Source organism: Microtus pennsylvanicus, chromosome 1 (genome assembly GCF_037038515.1).
Source record: "Microtus pennsylvanicus isolate mMicPen1 chromosome 1, mMicPen1.hap1, whole genome shotgun sequence".
Classification (NCBI taxonomy): Eukaryota; Metazoa; Chordata; class Mammalia; order Rodentia; family Cricetidae; genus Microtus; species Microtus pennsylvanicus.
Genome location: NC_134579.1, coordinates 137,555,804 through 137,570,959, shown reverse-complemented (window position 1 = coordinate 137,570,959; position 15,156 = coordinate 137,555,804). Strand labels below are relative to the sequence as shown.

General features: G+C 54.4%; 2 protein-coding genes across 6 annotated transcripts; one reads left to right on the top strand and one right to left on the bottom strand.

Moving 5' to 3' along the window:
- Window positions 1-2,677: 2,677 nt before the first annotated feature.
- On the top strand, window positions 2,678-5,978 carry LOC142858568 (cytochrome P450 2F3-like). The gene is made up of 9 exons (XM_075988008.1): window positions 2,678-2,878; window positions 3,357-3,519; window positions 3,808-3,957; window positions 4,172-4,332; window positions 4,649-4,825; window positions 4,897-5,038; window positions 5,131-5,318; window positions 5,565-5,706; window positions 5,797-5,978. Exons 1-9 carry the CDS (start codon window positions 2,699-2,701, stop codon window positions 5,976-5,978), a joined length of 1,485 nt encoding a protein of 494 aa, XP_075844123.1. The 5' UTR covers window positions 2,678-2,698.
- A 95-nt stretch (window positions 5,979-6,073) lies between these two features.
- Window positions 6,074-14,424, bottom strand: Egln2 (egl-9 family hypoxia inducible factor 2). Of its 5 annotated transcripts, none has more exons than XM_075987837.1 (6): window positions 14,323-14,424; window positions 12,275-13,380; window positions 7,734-7,853; window positions 7,233-7,369; window positions 6,956-7,023; window positions 6,074-6,652 (listed from the first exon to the last, which is right to left on the bottom strand). In XM_075987837.1, the coding sequence occupies exons 2-6, from the start codon at window positions 13,148-13,150 to the stop codon at window positions 6,597-6,599; spliced, it is 1,257 nt and encodes a 418-aa protein (XP_075843952.1). In that variant the 5' UTR covers window positions 13,151-13,380; window positions 14,323-14,424; the 3' UTR covers window positions 6,074-6,596. The 5 variants fall into 5 exon arrangements, with proteins under 5 accessions (XP_075843952.1, XP_075843978.1, XP_075843961.1 ...); XM_075987863.1 differs by having other exon boundaries at window positions 14,272-14,389; XM_075987846.1 differs by lacking the exon at window positions 14,323-14,424 and adding an exon at window positions 13,958-14,087.
- Between the last annotated feature and the right edge of the window lie 732 nt (window positions 14,425-15,156).

Genomic DNA, 15,156 nt, shown 5'->3' with positions numbered 1-15,156 from the left:
AATTGATCCCAATTAAACTCATTGGTTGACAAAAAAGAAAAAAGACATGAAAATAGAAGAGCAAGCTAGGAAGAAGAAGGGGATCAGTGGTGGTAGGGTCGGACAAGAGAGGGTGAAGGGGTGGGAGAACATAATCAAAATGCATTATATATGTGTATTATGAAAATGTCATAATTAAACCTGTTAATATGTACAATATATGCTAATAAAACTTGATTAAAAAGAGAAAATAAAATTATTTCAAGTAGAAAACAGGGTTTAAAAAAATCCTGGGTTTGAAAAGCTGACACTCCAGGGCGCAGCCCAACACAATGAAAAGAGGGACCAGGAGTTGGAGAGAAGCCCAGACTCTAATATAAAGAACCCACCGAGTCTGGCGGTGGTAGCGCATGCCTTTAATCCCAGGACTAGGGAGGCAGAGGCAGGCAGATCTCTGTAAATTCAAGGCCAGCCTGGTCTACAAGAGCTAGTCCAGGACAGGCTCCAAATCTACGGAGAAACCCTGTCTCGAAAAACAAAAATCAATCAAACAAACAATAAAAAAAAACAATAACAACAACATTCTGACCTGTGGGGGCAGGGCTGGGCAGGAAGAACATCTCATCCTCCAGTACAGTTAGCCCCACCCCCTGAGTAAGGGTGCTGTCCCTCAAAAGGAGGATGCTGCAGAAGCGAAGACCTGATGGAGGATGCTGAGGTCCACACGGGAGGGGGGGGATGTTGCGCGGCTGATAGGATTCTTGTCCAGCTTTCACAGACGCCTGGACTCCATTACCCAGCACTGTATAAAATGCTGTGCTGACTCATGCCTATAATTATGTTCAACATTCAGGAGGTAGAGGCAGAAGGATCAGGAGTTCAGAGTCATCCTTGACTACACACAGCGTTGCAGAGCAGTCTGGGATACCTGAGCCCCTGTCTTAACAAGTGGGTGGGTGGGGGCTGGAGAAATGGTTCAACAGTTGAGAGCACTGTAGAGAGGACCCAGGTGTGATTCCCAGCATTCACTTGGCAGCCTACAGCTCTCTGGAACTATCGTTCCACAGGGTAGGATGCCGTCTTCTGACTCCCCAGGCACCAGACACACGTGCAAGCAAAACACTCACACACGTAAAATAAATATCGGAAAGACAGAAAAGATAAAACTGGAGACATACAGAGACGGAAAGAGACATGGTGGGCTAGGGGAATGAAGGAGGAGAGGGAAAAAAGAAGGCAGAGGCAGAGACCCATAGAGAGAGAAATAAGCCGGTATAGGGAGCAGAAGAGCACGTAGATCGGAGGGAGACTGAGAAAAGAACCAAGGAGGGACGCAGAGACAGTCCCAGAAACAAGTCAGCCCCAGCCTCTTCCAGGGCCCCCTACCTTACCCCCTAGGTCTGGGCTCCCTGCCAGGCAGGAAAACTGGATCCAACAGGCAAGGGAGGGGCAGGAAGGTGGACCACATTCCCGAACAGTCTGTCCTTGAGAACTGACCGGCCCCACCCAAGGACTGCTGCAGGCCCAAGTGGGCCCCTCCACGTGTGCCCCGAGAGCAAGGGGCTCATAAAGAGATATGCATCTGCTATCTTCGCCTGGTCTCAGATAGGGCTTCCTCCTGAGGGTTCTGGGGGGCTGGAGACAAGGTGGTATAGTAACAGACTTGGCACCTTGGAAAGAAGCCAGAGCCTGGGGATGGAGGCAGCCCACGTTCTGGGGCAAGAAGTAAGCAGAATGAATGTGAAAGTCTCCCAGAAACTGCAAGGCTGGAGGCACCAGAGCCCAGGGAACAGCAGCAAGCAAGGGGGGAAAGTACAGGAACCAACAGCGTACAGGCTTCCGGGAGCAATGGAAAAAGCCAGGCATAGAGGTGCACACCTTTAAAGCCAGCACTTAAGAGCCTGAAGCAAGAGCATGAATTTCAGACCAGTCTGGACTATATGATGAAATACAATCTTTTAAAAGGGAAAGTAGAGGAGGGGAGTAGCAAGGTGGTTAAGACCTTTTACTGCACTTCCAGAGGACCCACACCCAACCAAGTGTGGGTGTTCAGTTCCCAACACCCACTTAGCAGCTCACAATCATTTGTAACTCCAGTTCCAGGTGATCTGAGCCTCTCTGGCCTCCCTGAGCACCAGGAATACGTCTGGTGCAGAGACATATAGGTAGGCAAAATACCCATAAACATAAAATTAAATAAAAGTTATTTATAAAGAAGAAAGAAAAGCAACAGAATTGATAAAGTCCCAGGTATGAGTTTTCAGGAAGCACAAGCCCAGGGCACAAGGCAGGCCAGGCCAGTGATATCCGTGGTGGCTGTAGGAGTTGGGAATGTATTCAGGAAGCAAGAGATACACACCTGTCTGTTATTTGGAGGTATGGTCCAGAAGAACACACAGGTCTACAGGTACTAGTGTTCTGAGAGGATGCAGCACCTGGGCACCTGGCTGAGTTTCTACATGAAAATGGCAGGCTGAAGGCCATATTCGCGTGTACACACACACACAGAGAGAGAGGGGGGGGACAATGCTGCCTGGGGGAGAACACAGGTGAGGAGTGAGGAGAACTGGAAGAATTCCTGGGGGCAAGGTGCAGGGAACAAAGCAGCCCCAGCCTCTCACCCCTCCCACACCAATCTCCACCCTACTGCTCCCTCCTTAAAACTCCCTGCAAATTAAACTGCTGCCAAGGGATCCAGGCATCAAGGATCTCAGGCACGATGGTCACCTGCGTGGCAGCACTGCTGCTGCCGGTTCTGATGCTGATGCTTGCGTGGTGGGCTTGGCTGGTCCGCCGAACTCAGCTGCAGAGAGGCTTACCCCCTGGGCCCAAGCCACTGCCTTTGCTGGGGAACTTACTGCAGCTGCAGTCTGGACACTTGGACCGTGTGCTCATGGAGGTAGCTCCTGCTGTGGGCTGGGAGAGCAGAACTCTGGATTTGTGAAGGTGCTATCATGCCCAGAAGAGAGGGTAGAAATCCTGGTTTACCGAAAGGCGACAGCTGAGAGGATAGGGAGCCTAGACTCCTGTGTCTGGAGGGAGCAAGTGGGCCCAGGACCCCTGTGCCTGAGGGAGGAGGGTGGGGCCTGGACCCTTGTGTCTGAGGGAGGAGAGCGGGTCTTGGAACCTGGAGTCTGAGGAAGGAGGGCTGTGGCAGGATCCCTAGGTCTGAGAGAGGAGGGCTAGGGTGTAGACCTGTGTTTGAGAGCTTGGGCTAGACTCCTGGGTCTGAAAAGGGAGCAGGGATTTAGAACTCCTGGACCTGGGAAATGAGGGGCCGAGACGGAAACTTTTAGGGCTGAGAAAGACGAGGGCTCTGAGGTCTCCATGGAGACCACAAGCCTGGACTGAGTACTTCTGAGCACCACTCCCCATAGCTCTCCAGCCACTGGGGCCCAGTGTTCACCGTGTGGCTGGGCCCGCGCCCTGCAGTGGTGCTGTGCGGCTACAAGGCACTGCGGGATGCATTAGTGCTGCAGGCGGATGCATTCTCCGGCCGTGGGGCCATGGCTGTCTTCGAACGCTTCACCCACGGAAACGGTGAGGCCTAGGGTGGGTGGAGCGAATACTAGACCAGCCGGACAAAATGGGCAGGGCCTAATAGAGTGCCGCTAATGAGGGCGAACCGTTAAGAATTGGGGCTCAATTGACATTCACAACACAGTCAATAGAAGCCTAAGTACCTAAGCTCTGGAGAGCAAGCGCTGGTCAGGGATCCGACCCGCAAAGGCAGGATCAGAGCACATGGGCTGGGAAATTAAGAAGTCCCCTAGAGTGGCAAGCGACTGGACCCTGCGTGGCCAACTCTAGTTTTGGTTCCCACTGTAGGCATAGTGTTTTCTAATGGGCCGCGCTGGAAGACGCTACGCAACTTTGCACTTGGGGTGCTGAGGGAGCTTGGCGTAGGAACGAGGACCATAGAGGATCGCATCCTGGAGGAGGCGGCATGCGTGCTGGACGAATTTCAAGCCATCATGGGTGCGGCCTAGCAGGGAAAGACGAAGTACCTGGTTGGGGGGTAGGAGTGGGGGCGAAGGGGTGTGACTGACAGAGCGCCAAAATGCTTTGGTGCAAGGCAGATTCCAAGGAGCTAGGTGGAGGGACCACGGCTTTTGTGTGAGGGTATCAAACCGTCTTATTCAGAGGCTTGAGGGTGAGGGTCTCCTTACTAGCCACAGTTTTATTACCCCAGGAGCTCCATTTGACCCCCGGCAGCTATTGGATAACGCCGTGTCAAATGTCATTTGTTCTGTGGTCTTCGGAAAGCGCTATAACTATGGGGACCCGGAGTTCCTGAGGCTCCTGGACCTCTTCAGTGACAATTTTCGCATCATGAGTTCCCGATGGGGTGAGGTGAGAGGATGGGCTCCAATTCCTCCCTTTTAGGAACAGCCTTATGCCAACCGCCAGGGGCATACACAGCCCTATCTACAGTAGCTCATTAAGATGCAAGTGTCAAGACTGTAGACTGAATGACAGAGTTCTAATCCACAAAATCCTCTTTTAATCTCCCCATTGGGAAACCACAGCCTTCTCCAAGACTGTATTAAGACTGTTTTAGCAGGGGGTGGTGGCACGTGCCTTTGAGGCCATCCTGGTCTACAGATTGAGATCCAGGTTAGCTACACAGTGATACATCTCACAGACAAATAGAACCCTGTCTCTCCAGACATACAATATGTTCCCATCCTTCATGGACTGGATCCCTGGTCCCCACCACCGAATCTTCAAAAACTTCCAAGAGCTCCGACTCTTCATCACTGAGCAAATTCGGTGGCACCGGCAGTCACGACGGGCTGGGGAACCCCGTGACTTCATTGATCGTTTCCTCGACGAAATGGATAAGGTACACGTTCCTGCTGCCCTAACCCCTCCTCTTCCCACCGAGCAGCCGCATTAGTCTCCCTCTGTCCACAGGAACAGCAGGACCTGGAAAGCCATTTCCAGGATGAGACTCTGGTGATGACCACTCACAATCTTTTCTTCGGTGGCACTGAGACCACAAGCACCACCCTGCGTTACGGACTCCTCATATTGCTCAAGTACCCAGAGGTGGCAGGTCAGGGAACTGGGTCCTCCCCAGAGCATGAATGAGAGGGGAGCAGGGGCGGAACCTAGTAAAGCACACCTCACAGACTCTGCTGACCCCAGCCAAGGTGCAAGAGGAGCTGGATGCCACTGTAGGTCGGACCCGCACCCCCAGACTGGAGGACCGTACCCGCCTGCCCTACACCAACGCGGTGCTGCATGAGATCCAGCGCTTTATCAGCGTGCTGCCACTGGGGCTGCCTCGGGCTCTCACCCGAGATACACACCTCAGGAACCATTTCTTGCACAAGGTGCACAGGGAGTCTGAGAATTCTGCACTGGGAGAAGGGAGCATAAGTGTCCATTCAGAGATTAGGCTCAGTGAGGACTCCCCTCCCCAGCTATTAATATCGTCTCAGGGGCGGGGGTGTAGCTGTGGGAGAACTTGCCCAGCACCTGCAAGGCCCTGGGTTAGGTGCCAAGCACAAAAATATAAAGGGTCTTCATAAGGTGCTCACATTCAGTCTGTGGGTAACAGTAACTGTGTGTACCCCCAGGGCACATTTGTGATTCCCCTGCTTGTGTCTGCGCACCGGGATCCTACCCAATTCAAGGACCCTGATCATTTCAATCCCACCAATTTCCTGGATGACCAGGGCGAGTTCAAGAACAACGATGCTTTCATGCCTTTTGCCCCAGGTCTGAATCAGGAGGGAGGGGACCAAGTGGTTAGCACTGGGGAACTGGCAGGTGCTCGCTCAGCCCACATCTGTACCCGTATATCCACAGGAAAGCGGATGTGCCTGGGGGCTGGGCTGGCCCGCTCTGAGATCTTCCTCTTCCTCACTGCCATCCTGCAGAAGTTCTCCTTGCTCCCTGTGGGAAGTCCTGCCGACATCAACCTTACTCCACAGTGCACTGGACTGGGCAATGTGCCACCAGTCTTCCAGCTCCGCCTGGTGGCCCGCTGAGGTTGGGCTCAACTACTCTGACCTCAGTGGTCCTGGTCTCCTTAGCTGCCCTAACTGTACGTGTAAATCTATTTACAAAGAGGAATACAAGTATGTGCAGCTCTGAGGTAAACTTTTATTTCTTGGCTGGCAGGACCTCCATACCCATGCTCCTCCTGGCACCTTAGTCTGCCCAAGCCATGGCATCCCAGTCCATAAAGTGCCACAGCCAATGGGGTTGGGGAGTCACTTCACATTCCAGGCTGGAGGAGTGGGGAGGGGGTGTGAGTATGCCCCCCCCAACAGACCTTTGCCAGCAAGAGGCCATGACTCACCTCAACCCCAAATCCTGCCTCCTCTCAGCTCACACACAATGGACCAGACATGGCAGGACATAGGCCACCAGCCACACTGGCCACTGCCTAAGTGACAACCCGGCCCCAAACACGGGGCAGCAGAGGTCTCTCCTTGTTGGTCCTCAGTGACGCTTATGCCCGCCACAGCACGCAGTACGGAGGCAAGCCAGAAGCAGCAGCAGTGGCAGGTGGGGAGCGGGCACTGAGGCTAGTGAGCTGCAGCTGGGCCCGGGGCTCCCCTGAAGGCAGGGAGCTGCTAATCCATGCAGCTCTGGACTGGCCATTAGGTGGGTGTAGTTGGCTGTGATACAGGAACCTGGACACCTTTTTGTCCTGATGCTGAGAAAGAGACGAAGACAAGACACTGTGAATCACTAGGAAGGGACAGAGACACCGAAAGAAACCTGGGACAAAGGGGAGAACATTAAAAGAAAAGTGGGACTCAGGTTGGAGACAGCAGGAAAGCAGGCAAGAACCGGGTGTAAGGGACTGATAAAAGGGCTATGGGTGTGAGCGGCTGGTAGTACTTGCCTAGTGTGGCAAAGGCCCTGGGTACCCACTCTGAGCACCAGAAAAAAAGGGTAAGGACTGTGACCTGGCAGCACACAGGGACTAGGAAGGGCAAAGGAGGAAAGCAGGTACCTAGCTGATACTTGTCTCTGGCTGCCGCCCGCTCCTTGGCATCAAAATACCAGACAGTGATGGCGTACCTGGGAAATCAGGCAGTCAGATCAGTTCTCTGCAGTTCTAGCTGCCACCTCTGGTGACACATCCACCCTTTTATGTCACTTGATTCTGGGTCCCACTTAGGCCCTCTCAGCATCTCATCACTCCCCTGTCACTCTGAGGGTTGGGGGGATCTAAGAAATCTTTGGCACAAGGGAAGCAGCTGAGCACATTCCTAAAGTACAGGTCATACCTGGTGGCATAGGCTGGTTTCACCTCATGTGGGTTCCGTCGGTCAGACCAGAAAATGAGCAACCGGTCAAAGAGTGGCTCGATGTTGGCTACCACTGGTCGACCCTCAGGGAAGATCTGCAGCAGGCCACCATGCACCTAGGGGCAGGCCAGATAAGGCTACTGGTGAAGCCTGTAGCCTCTGCCTTATACTGCACGCATGTGCCCACCAGGGGGCGCAGCGCTAGCACACATCACTCCCTCCTACTACTCAGACGCTTAAAATGAATGACAGCCCAGAGTCTACATTGCCATGGAGATGGGCAGGAAGCTACTAAGGACAGGAAGGGGGGGGGGAGTGTACAAGTCTGGGTGGGGCTAAGCAGATGGCACCATTCCCGGAAAGGAGGGCCACAGTCAGCTAAAGAGGAGCCCTCAGACCTTACAGCCCTGTGAGCTGAGAGAAGTGGAGGACAGAACCCCAGCTGGAATATTAGCATACCATCCCAGCCCCCACCCCTACCTTAACATCCCAGTTCTGATTCAGGTAATAGATACAGGTGATGCAGCGCCCATCGCCATGGGGATTGTCAACATGCCTCACGTAGCCGAGGCCATTGCCTGGGTAACACGCCACCATGGCCTGGAAGAAATGGAGGAAGGTAGTTTACTGAGACCAGAGGAACCCCTTGCCCCTGGTCTGTCCTGGATCGCCTTAGGTTATGTTATGTGAGCTCCAGCCACACTCTATCCTCAAGTTCAACAATCCACTCTCCCACCTCCATCCCCAGCCCAAAACCAGAGGGACTCAATGAATAAATGATAGTTTGTGCTTTTTGAAAAGATCCTAACCCTAGGCAGGTGTAGAGGTGTGCGGTGCACACCTAATCCCAGCACTTAGCAGGTGGAGGCAGAAGAAACACAGGTTCAAGGTCAGCTTGAACTACCCAGCAAGAGCACAGCAGAGTTCTGAGATATGGAGGCTCCAGCCTCCTCACATCAGAGGTTCTGTTAGGGCTTGAAGGAGATGCAGCCTGGATTGTTTAAAGGTGCCCTCAGATAATTCTAATGTGAAGTCATGCTGAGAGCTGCTACTCTTGACTACAGACTCCAAACACGTGCATGTGACAGGAACCTGACTTAGAGTTCCAGTTCCAGGCATCCTGCACACTGCTGGCAGCCCCAGTGCCTGAGCAGGCCTCCACTATCCCACCGTAAACCGGGGCTGATAAACACCTTCCATCCATCTGCAGCATTACCTCCTCGGAGACATGGTGTTTCCAACATCTCAGAGACAGGACCCTGCTGGGCTTGGTTTCTGTGGGCATGGGTCTGGCTAGAGTTCCACGTTCCCCTGCCTCTCAACCAGGCAGCCAGGACTTAAGTAAGACAAGGCCCAGGACTTCTGCAGACCCAAGCCACAAGGTCAAGTGTCTGTAGCTGAATGAGCTGTGGCACTGGGGAGGTAAATTAAGTTCCCCACTTCAGGTTGCTGTGAGAACCGAGCTAGACTATGAATGTCTGCAAAGACACAGTGCTGCAGCCGCAGGAGAGAGAACAGGAGCATAAGCTGCAATGCTACTTAAAGGAAAGAACACCACCCTCTACCCAACACCACTGGGAGTTCAGACGAAGCAAAATGGAGTAGTTAGCAAGAGAACCCTTTGGTTTTTGCCCAGTAAGCAGCCACCAATCTTGACCCTACCATCCAAGTACCACTCTGCAAGTTTGGGCTCCTTGACAATGCTCAGCTATACTTTTTGGGTCCAGTCTAGCTCAGCAAGACAAGTAAAGAAAAACACTCAAAATAAGACACATCACCGTCTGCCGCCAAGCAAAAGGCTTACCCAGCACTCCATGAAGGTCAGCTGATTCAGCCTTATATCCTCCTCCCAAGGTTCTTCTCAACCCATTAATCCTAGAGCTCACCCCACTGTGGATGCCTAAGGCCTCTGCCTCTGATCTATACACCTGATCCACCACAGACCCTACCTTTGCAAAGAGACCAGGAAAGCCTGCCACCATCTAAGGTTACACAGCAGTAGAGGGCTTCAGCACCAGGGTAGAGTAACTGAGAAGGCCCCAGAGGGAAATCCAGGCCACTAAGCTCAGAAGAACGAATCTTCTCTGCATTGCTCCTGCAGATGGGATGGCATGCTAAGCAACCTCTCACTGGTAGGAAAGAATGTGGCTGTGGCCCTGGTGGCCTGGAATCATGAGTCACTGATTAGAGAGGGGCAAGGCCTCCTTAGCTGGGAGTCGAATCACAGCTCAAGCAGGTTCTGCACACTGATGGGAGGGCAGGCAGTGCTGTGCGGCCTTTAATCAATCACCACACAGCACTACACACCCAGAAAAGTACACTTCCCACAATAGGCACCAAGACCACCACCCTGCAGGGCCTGACCCTCCCTCTGCTCTCAGCCTCAACACTTATCTTCTCCCCACCTTCACGCCTATATTCCAGCCTGTGCTGTGCCTTAGCACGACTGAGGCCATGTTGGAGATACAATTCTGACCTTAAAACCCAGCACATAGCCCCCAATACCCGCCACAGTGGGAGCAAAGACTTGGTTCATAATTCTAGCAAAGTCCCTAACTGTGCTAACCTTGTTTTTTGGCTTCTGTAGTTCCGCTTCTTGCTAACTGTGACAATCAGTAAAATGCAACAACCAGGATGTACTTTAAGGCTTAAAAGACAAAGCTATAAGGTTTGGGGCTGCATGATCTGGGCATGTTTCCCATGCAGCTACTGACTGGACTCAAGCATCTAGCTGACTGTCCAAGAAGCCAGAGTACCCAGTGCACTACCTGCTGTGTCGAAGTGCTGCTCTGAAACCATGCCCTCCAGGAAAAGCTTCAACCACAAGGACTGCAGTAGAGTGGTAAAGGAATTTACTCTCCACCCTTCCCCCTTCAAAAGCAGGGAGAAGGGATCACTCCAGGATGCTGGAGCTCCTGCTTTTGGTAATAATGTGCTAAGGACCCTACCACCACCACACACACCACATCAGAAGCCAGTGACTCAGTCAGACAGCAGGCTTTGCCTCCAAGCTGCTCTTAAAGGAGCAAACTAAACAAGCTGGACCCTCGTTGGGGTCCCCTCTGCTCATCCTTAATGTCAGAGAGTCAAGTCGTCCAGTTACAAGTCAACAGAGAAGAGAGGACTAGAAGGAAGAAGTAATGTAACCCAGGGCTGACCTAGGTTACACTGATCAGGCCACACTGGCAGTCAGTGTCCTCACCTCAACACCCCACACTCTCACTCTAGAGCACAAGAAGGAAAGTTACACGTGGCCCTTGCCCTCTGTAAGTGAGAGAGCATGGAGCTGCTGTGTAGACTGATGGGACTGGCTCCCTCTTCCCACCAGCCTGACCTGTGCTTACCTCCACATGAGGGCCACTCAGAGCTTACACTGTGACTCTTCCCCCTTCCCAATCTTAGCTCAGGTTCTGTAACCAACCACATCCAGACAGGAGGAAATACTGCAGGGGAGACAACCTATTCCTTCAACCCTTTCCCAAAGTGCTAGTAGCTAGGCACCTGAGCCAGCTTTCCCATCCTCTAAGGCTAAAGAGTTTATAGCCCACTTCCTGGGCACTCAGCTCTCCTGGTCTTCCCCCTACCCCCACCCCGACGTCCCTCCTGAGGACTGTGGATACCAGTTGCCACTGCTGAGCCCAGGAAGCAACACTGATCTTGCCTGCACAGGAGCCAAACCCAGGGAGGGACAAGTTCTGGCTCTTCAGCTATCAAGTAACGGGAGGGAGAGGGAAGTAGGTCAAGTTCCACTTGGGGTGGGGAGGAAACAGGCCTGGGCCCCAGGGAGAAGGGGGAGGGATGGGGGGCAACCCTGATCCCCAAGCCAGTTTCAGCCTGGAAAGAAGGCTGTACTGAAGTAGAAACCAAGATAGAAGCTGAGCAACAAGGGAGGGGACCATCAGGAGCACAGCCTCCACTCACAGGGCAGAACACAGCCTACAATATCACCAGTCAGGAACCACTGCTGGCCAGCAGCAGGCACTCTCAACAGACTGCATCCATATGGCACCAAGCCTCCGGGTCACACTCTTCCAGCAAGAGAATGGATATGTCAGCAGACCAGAAAGGCCACGGAGGTCACGGTCTAGTCAGGGCTCCTGACCCCTGGTTCTTGAATGGACAGCCTGACAACTACCATCAAATTCCAACCACATGTGCACCTTTCCTGAAAAGGTCTATGGCTGTGGGCAGATTATCTGAAAAGCCTTGGCTCCAAAAACATTAGGATCTACTGTTCTGCAACACGAAAAAGGAATGGAGAAAACCATAAACGCAGAGGGTCAAAGAAAGAGACCAGAGAAAAGCAGGCAGGAAGTGACAGACAGCCAGAGGATGAAGAAAGGGACTAGGGCAGGGAGGTGTGAGAAACATGTGGACAAGTGTTCTACTTAGGCCGGCACTGTCACCCAGTGTCACCTCCAGGAAGCTGCTCTTGATGCAGATGCCAAGAGTAGGCTCACAGGGCAGAGTGGAGCCCAGGTGCTCAACTAAACAGGCAGCACACCCCATCTTCAGCCTAGGCTACCCCAACACTGCCACTTCCCTTCACCTTCTGGTGGAACAAGCTTCTGTCACCCTTAACTACCCTTGGTCTAAGGGGGATTAAGACAGCAGCTCCTGGTCTTCCAAGGGCAAGGACCTCTGCCACCCTAGGCTGAACAGGTACAAAAATCAAAGCCCAGCTAGGCGGTGGCGGTGCACACCTTTAATTCCAGCACTCAGGAGGCAGAGGCAGGCGGATCACTGAATTCCGGGCCAGCTTGGTATACAGAGGGTGTTCCATAACAGCCAGGACTGTTACACAGATAATCCCCGTCTCAAGGAAAACAAAACAAAAAAACAAAAAATAAAATTAAAAAAAAAAGTAAATAAAAGCCCAGTGGGAGGAAGAGATGCAAGGCCCCACAGGTAACTGAAGCCCTTCTGGTGGATGGAGCTGCCTATGCTCTGCTACATAACCCCAGACTTATCTCCAAACCCACATGCCAAAGTACTAGGCACTCACCGAAAAAGTGCCTTACCTTGGTGCGGCCATTGATGACGTAGTTGCCCAGCCGCCCCGCACAGTGGCGGATTACTGTGTCCACATGAGCCATGAGGGCACCAATGCTCCTGCAGCTTGGCTCGTGGCCTTCTACCCAGGCAATCTGGTCCCCACGAATGCTGCGCGGTGGTATCGCCCGCTGGCTCACTAGTTGCCCATCACGCAGACGCCCGCCCCACTTCAGGGCTTCCACCTCTGCCAGCACACGGCCACCCAGTGTTGCCCCCAAGAAGTTGTCCTTGACGCAGATACCATAGTACCGCATGCAAGGCACAATGTAGTCCAGGGCCAGGCGCTCGGGTGCAGAGGGTTGTGCTTCCTCCCTCAGCCTAGCACTTGCCTCGCCACTGCTACTGGTAGTGTTGCTGCTGCTGCTGCCGCTGCCGCCACCGCTGTCACAGCCCACACCACTTTCCCCCTTGGCTTCCTGGTTCTCTTGCCTGGCCCATGGTCGCTTGCTGGGTAGAGGGGCATCCCCACCATCCTTGGCCCACTTCCGTTTGGGGGCCTCAGGCCGGGCACCCTGGGCCGCCAGTCGCTGGCACTCCTTGGTGACCAGCGCAGCAGCACCTTCACTCTGCAGTGGCCACAGCTCACCACCATCCTGCCCACCAAAGCCCTCCCGAAGGGGGCTGGCAGTGGTAGTGGTAGCAGTGGCTGTGGTTCTGGGGGTCCCATTGCCAGCCGAGGCCTCACCAGATGATCCTGGACGGTGGTAGGAGGGTAGCAGGGGGCAGGGCAGGTAACTCTCCACCCCCATCCTGGCGCGGCTAGGCTCCAAGGCCTCTGACACAGACCCTAGCAACTGAGGGAGAGCCTGATTCAGGGCCTGCGGCTGGCACGGGCTGTCCATGGCAGCAGTGTCTTCATCCCCCGGGCATGGAGGGTACGGCCCGGGCCCATGGTGCCACCCTCCTCCGCCTTCTCCTCCTCCACTTGATGCAGCCGGGGGCCGCTGGGCCTGGTGTGGGGCAGGGTGAGGCAGGGCAGGCAGCAGGGGCTCCTCTAGTGCCCCGGGGGTGCTCACTGGTCCCCAAGTCCACAGTTGTCCCTAGGAGCTTGAGAAGGGACTGGTGGGGGTGGCTGGAAAAGAGAAAAAGAAGGACTTAAGAGGAGTTAGAGACAAGCAGGTAGGAAGGGCTGGGAATGGTACCAGCAGTAAGTAGATGACAGACACATTCACAGCGAACACATACACACACTGAGGCAAGATGGGGCGCAGAACTTGGGAATTAGAGAGGGAAGGACTGGCAGAGTAATATGGGGAAAGTGCAGAGGGAAAAGGCTGCATGGGAGGCCCAATAAGAGGACAGCAATAAACGAATAATCTAAGAGATATGAGGAAGAAAAGCAACAGCGAGAAGTGGGAAACGGGACCTGCCTGAGGGGTCCATAGAGACTCAGAGAATGACACAGAAAATGGGAGTAAGGAATCTAGGATAAAGTCGGGGTTGTGGGGAGCCGGCGGGCACTGCCACCGCGCAACGTTTGCGAGAACCGGATCGCCTGAGTGGAAGGCCACGAGCCAGGGCAGGCGGGGAACACCGGGTGTCCAGGGACAAAGAGAACAGGGAGGAAAACAAGACTGTAGGGGAGCGGGAGGGCCGGTGGGGTCGACCTGTGCCCTACGGGAGGAAGCCTACTGGGGCCCGACACACACCCAGACGGAAGGGAGGTCCTGCCAGACAGACGGACTGACGGAAGGGAGACAGGAGGAGGGTCGGACCCGACGGCCTCCCTCCCAACCCCCTCCGCAGCAGCCCAGGCCGGACGCCGCGGGCGACTGAGGCGGGGCCGCACCGGCCCGGCCCCTCCCCTCGGTGGCGGCCGCGCGCTCCCGCCGCCCTCAATGGCCCGCCCCGCCGCGCCGGGCGCGCGCTTCCCTCCCCACCCCCACCCGCCCAGCGCGGGGTCGCCGCCGCCCGCGCCCCGCCTCCCGCTTCCCGCCGGGCCGTCCGCGCCCGGCCGCCCGACCTCTGGGCTCCTTCTCCTCCCTGGGTCCTTCCCTTCGCGAGACCTCCTCACCGAGCTTTTTCCTCCGGCCTCGGCGCCGCCGTTTGTGCCAGCCGCCCTGCGCCTCACAGCGCGCCATACCCCGCCCCCCACCGCCCGCGACGCCCCGCCCCCGCCTCGCCCGGTGGGCACGTGACCGCGGCCCGGTCGAGGAAGCTGCGCATGCGCGCGCAGGACGTTTGCGAGCGCCCTAGAACACCCTACGGGAGAAAAGTGAGCGGGTCCGGGGCGCGAGGTTCATTTGCATTGTGCCCCGCCCCTTCCACGCGAAAGTAGGAACGCAGATTCAGAAAAAGGCGTTCTGTGAGTTTTTAAGACTGGTCCCGGGAAGGGGTGGGTGGTGCAAATGAGGCATTTCAATAGAAAAGTCCACCCCGAGGAGCAGAAAGTGCCAGGGAACGGCTAGTGGCTGGGCTGTTGGTATTTGCTATGCAAATGTATCATTTGCATAGGCAGCTCCACCACACATTCCAAGAGGATATTGAGAAATGACTGCGTAGTTAGTTGGAAAGTGTATGTAAATTCCTACGTCAGTAATTTACATAAGCACTTAAAAAAATAACGGTGAGTACAGGATGTCCCTAGAGAAGCGAAGTCAGGTAGAACAAATGAGCAAATATGTACTATTTGCATGACCCTCTCCGTACTGCTTCCTCGGGGCAACGTGGGAGCCAGATTAAAGCTACCTGGGACAGCCTCGTAGAGAAGACATTTGCAAAACAGGACTCCTCTGTAGTCCAGGAAAATTTTTGTTGTTGTTTATGCAGTACTGGGAACTAATCCAGAGCTTTGCACATAAAATGCAACAGCTCCACCACTAAGCTACACAAAACACTGAAGCCACCG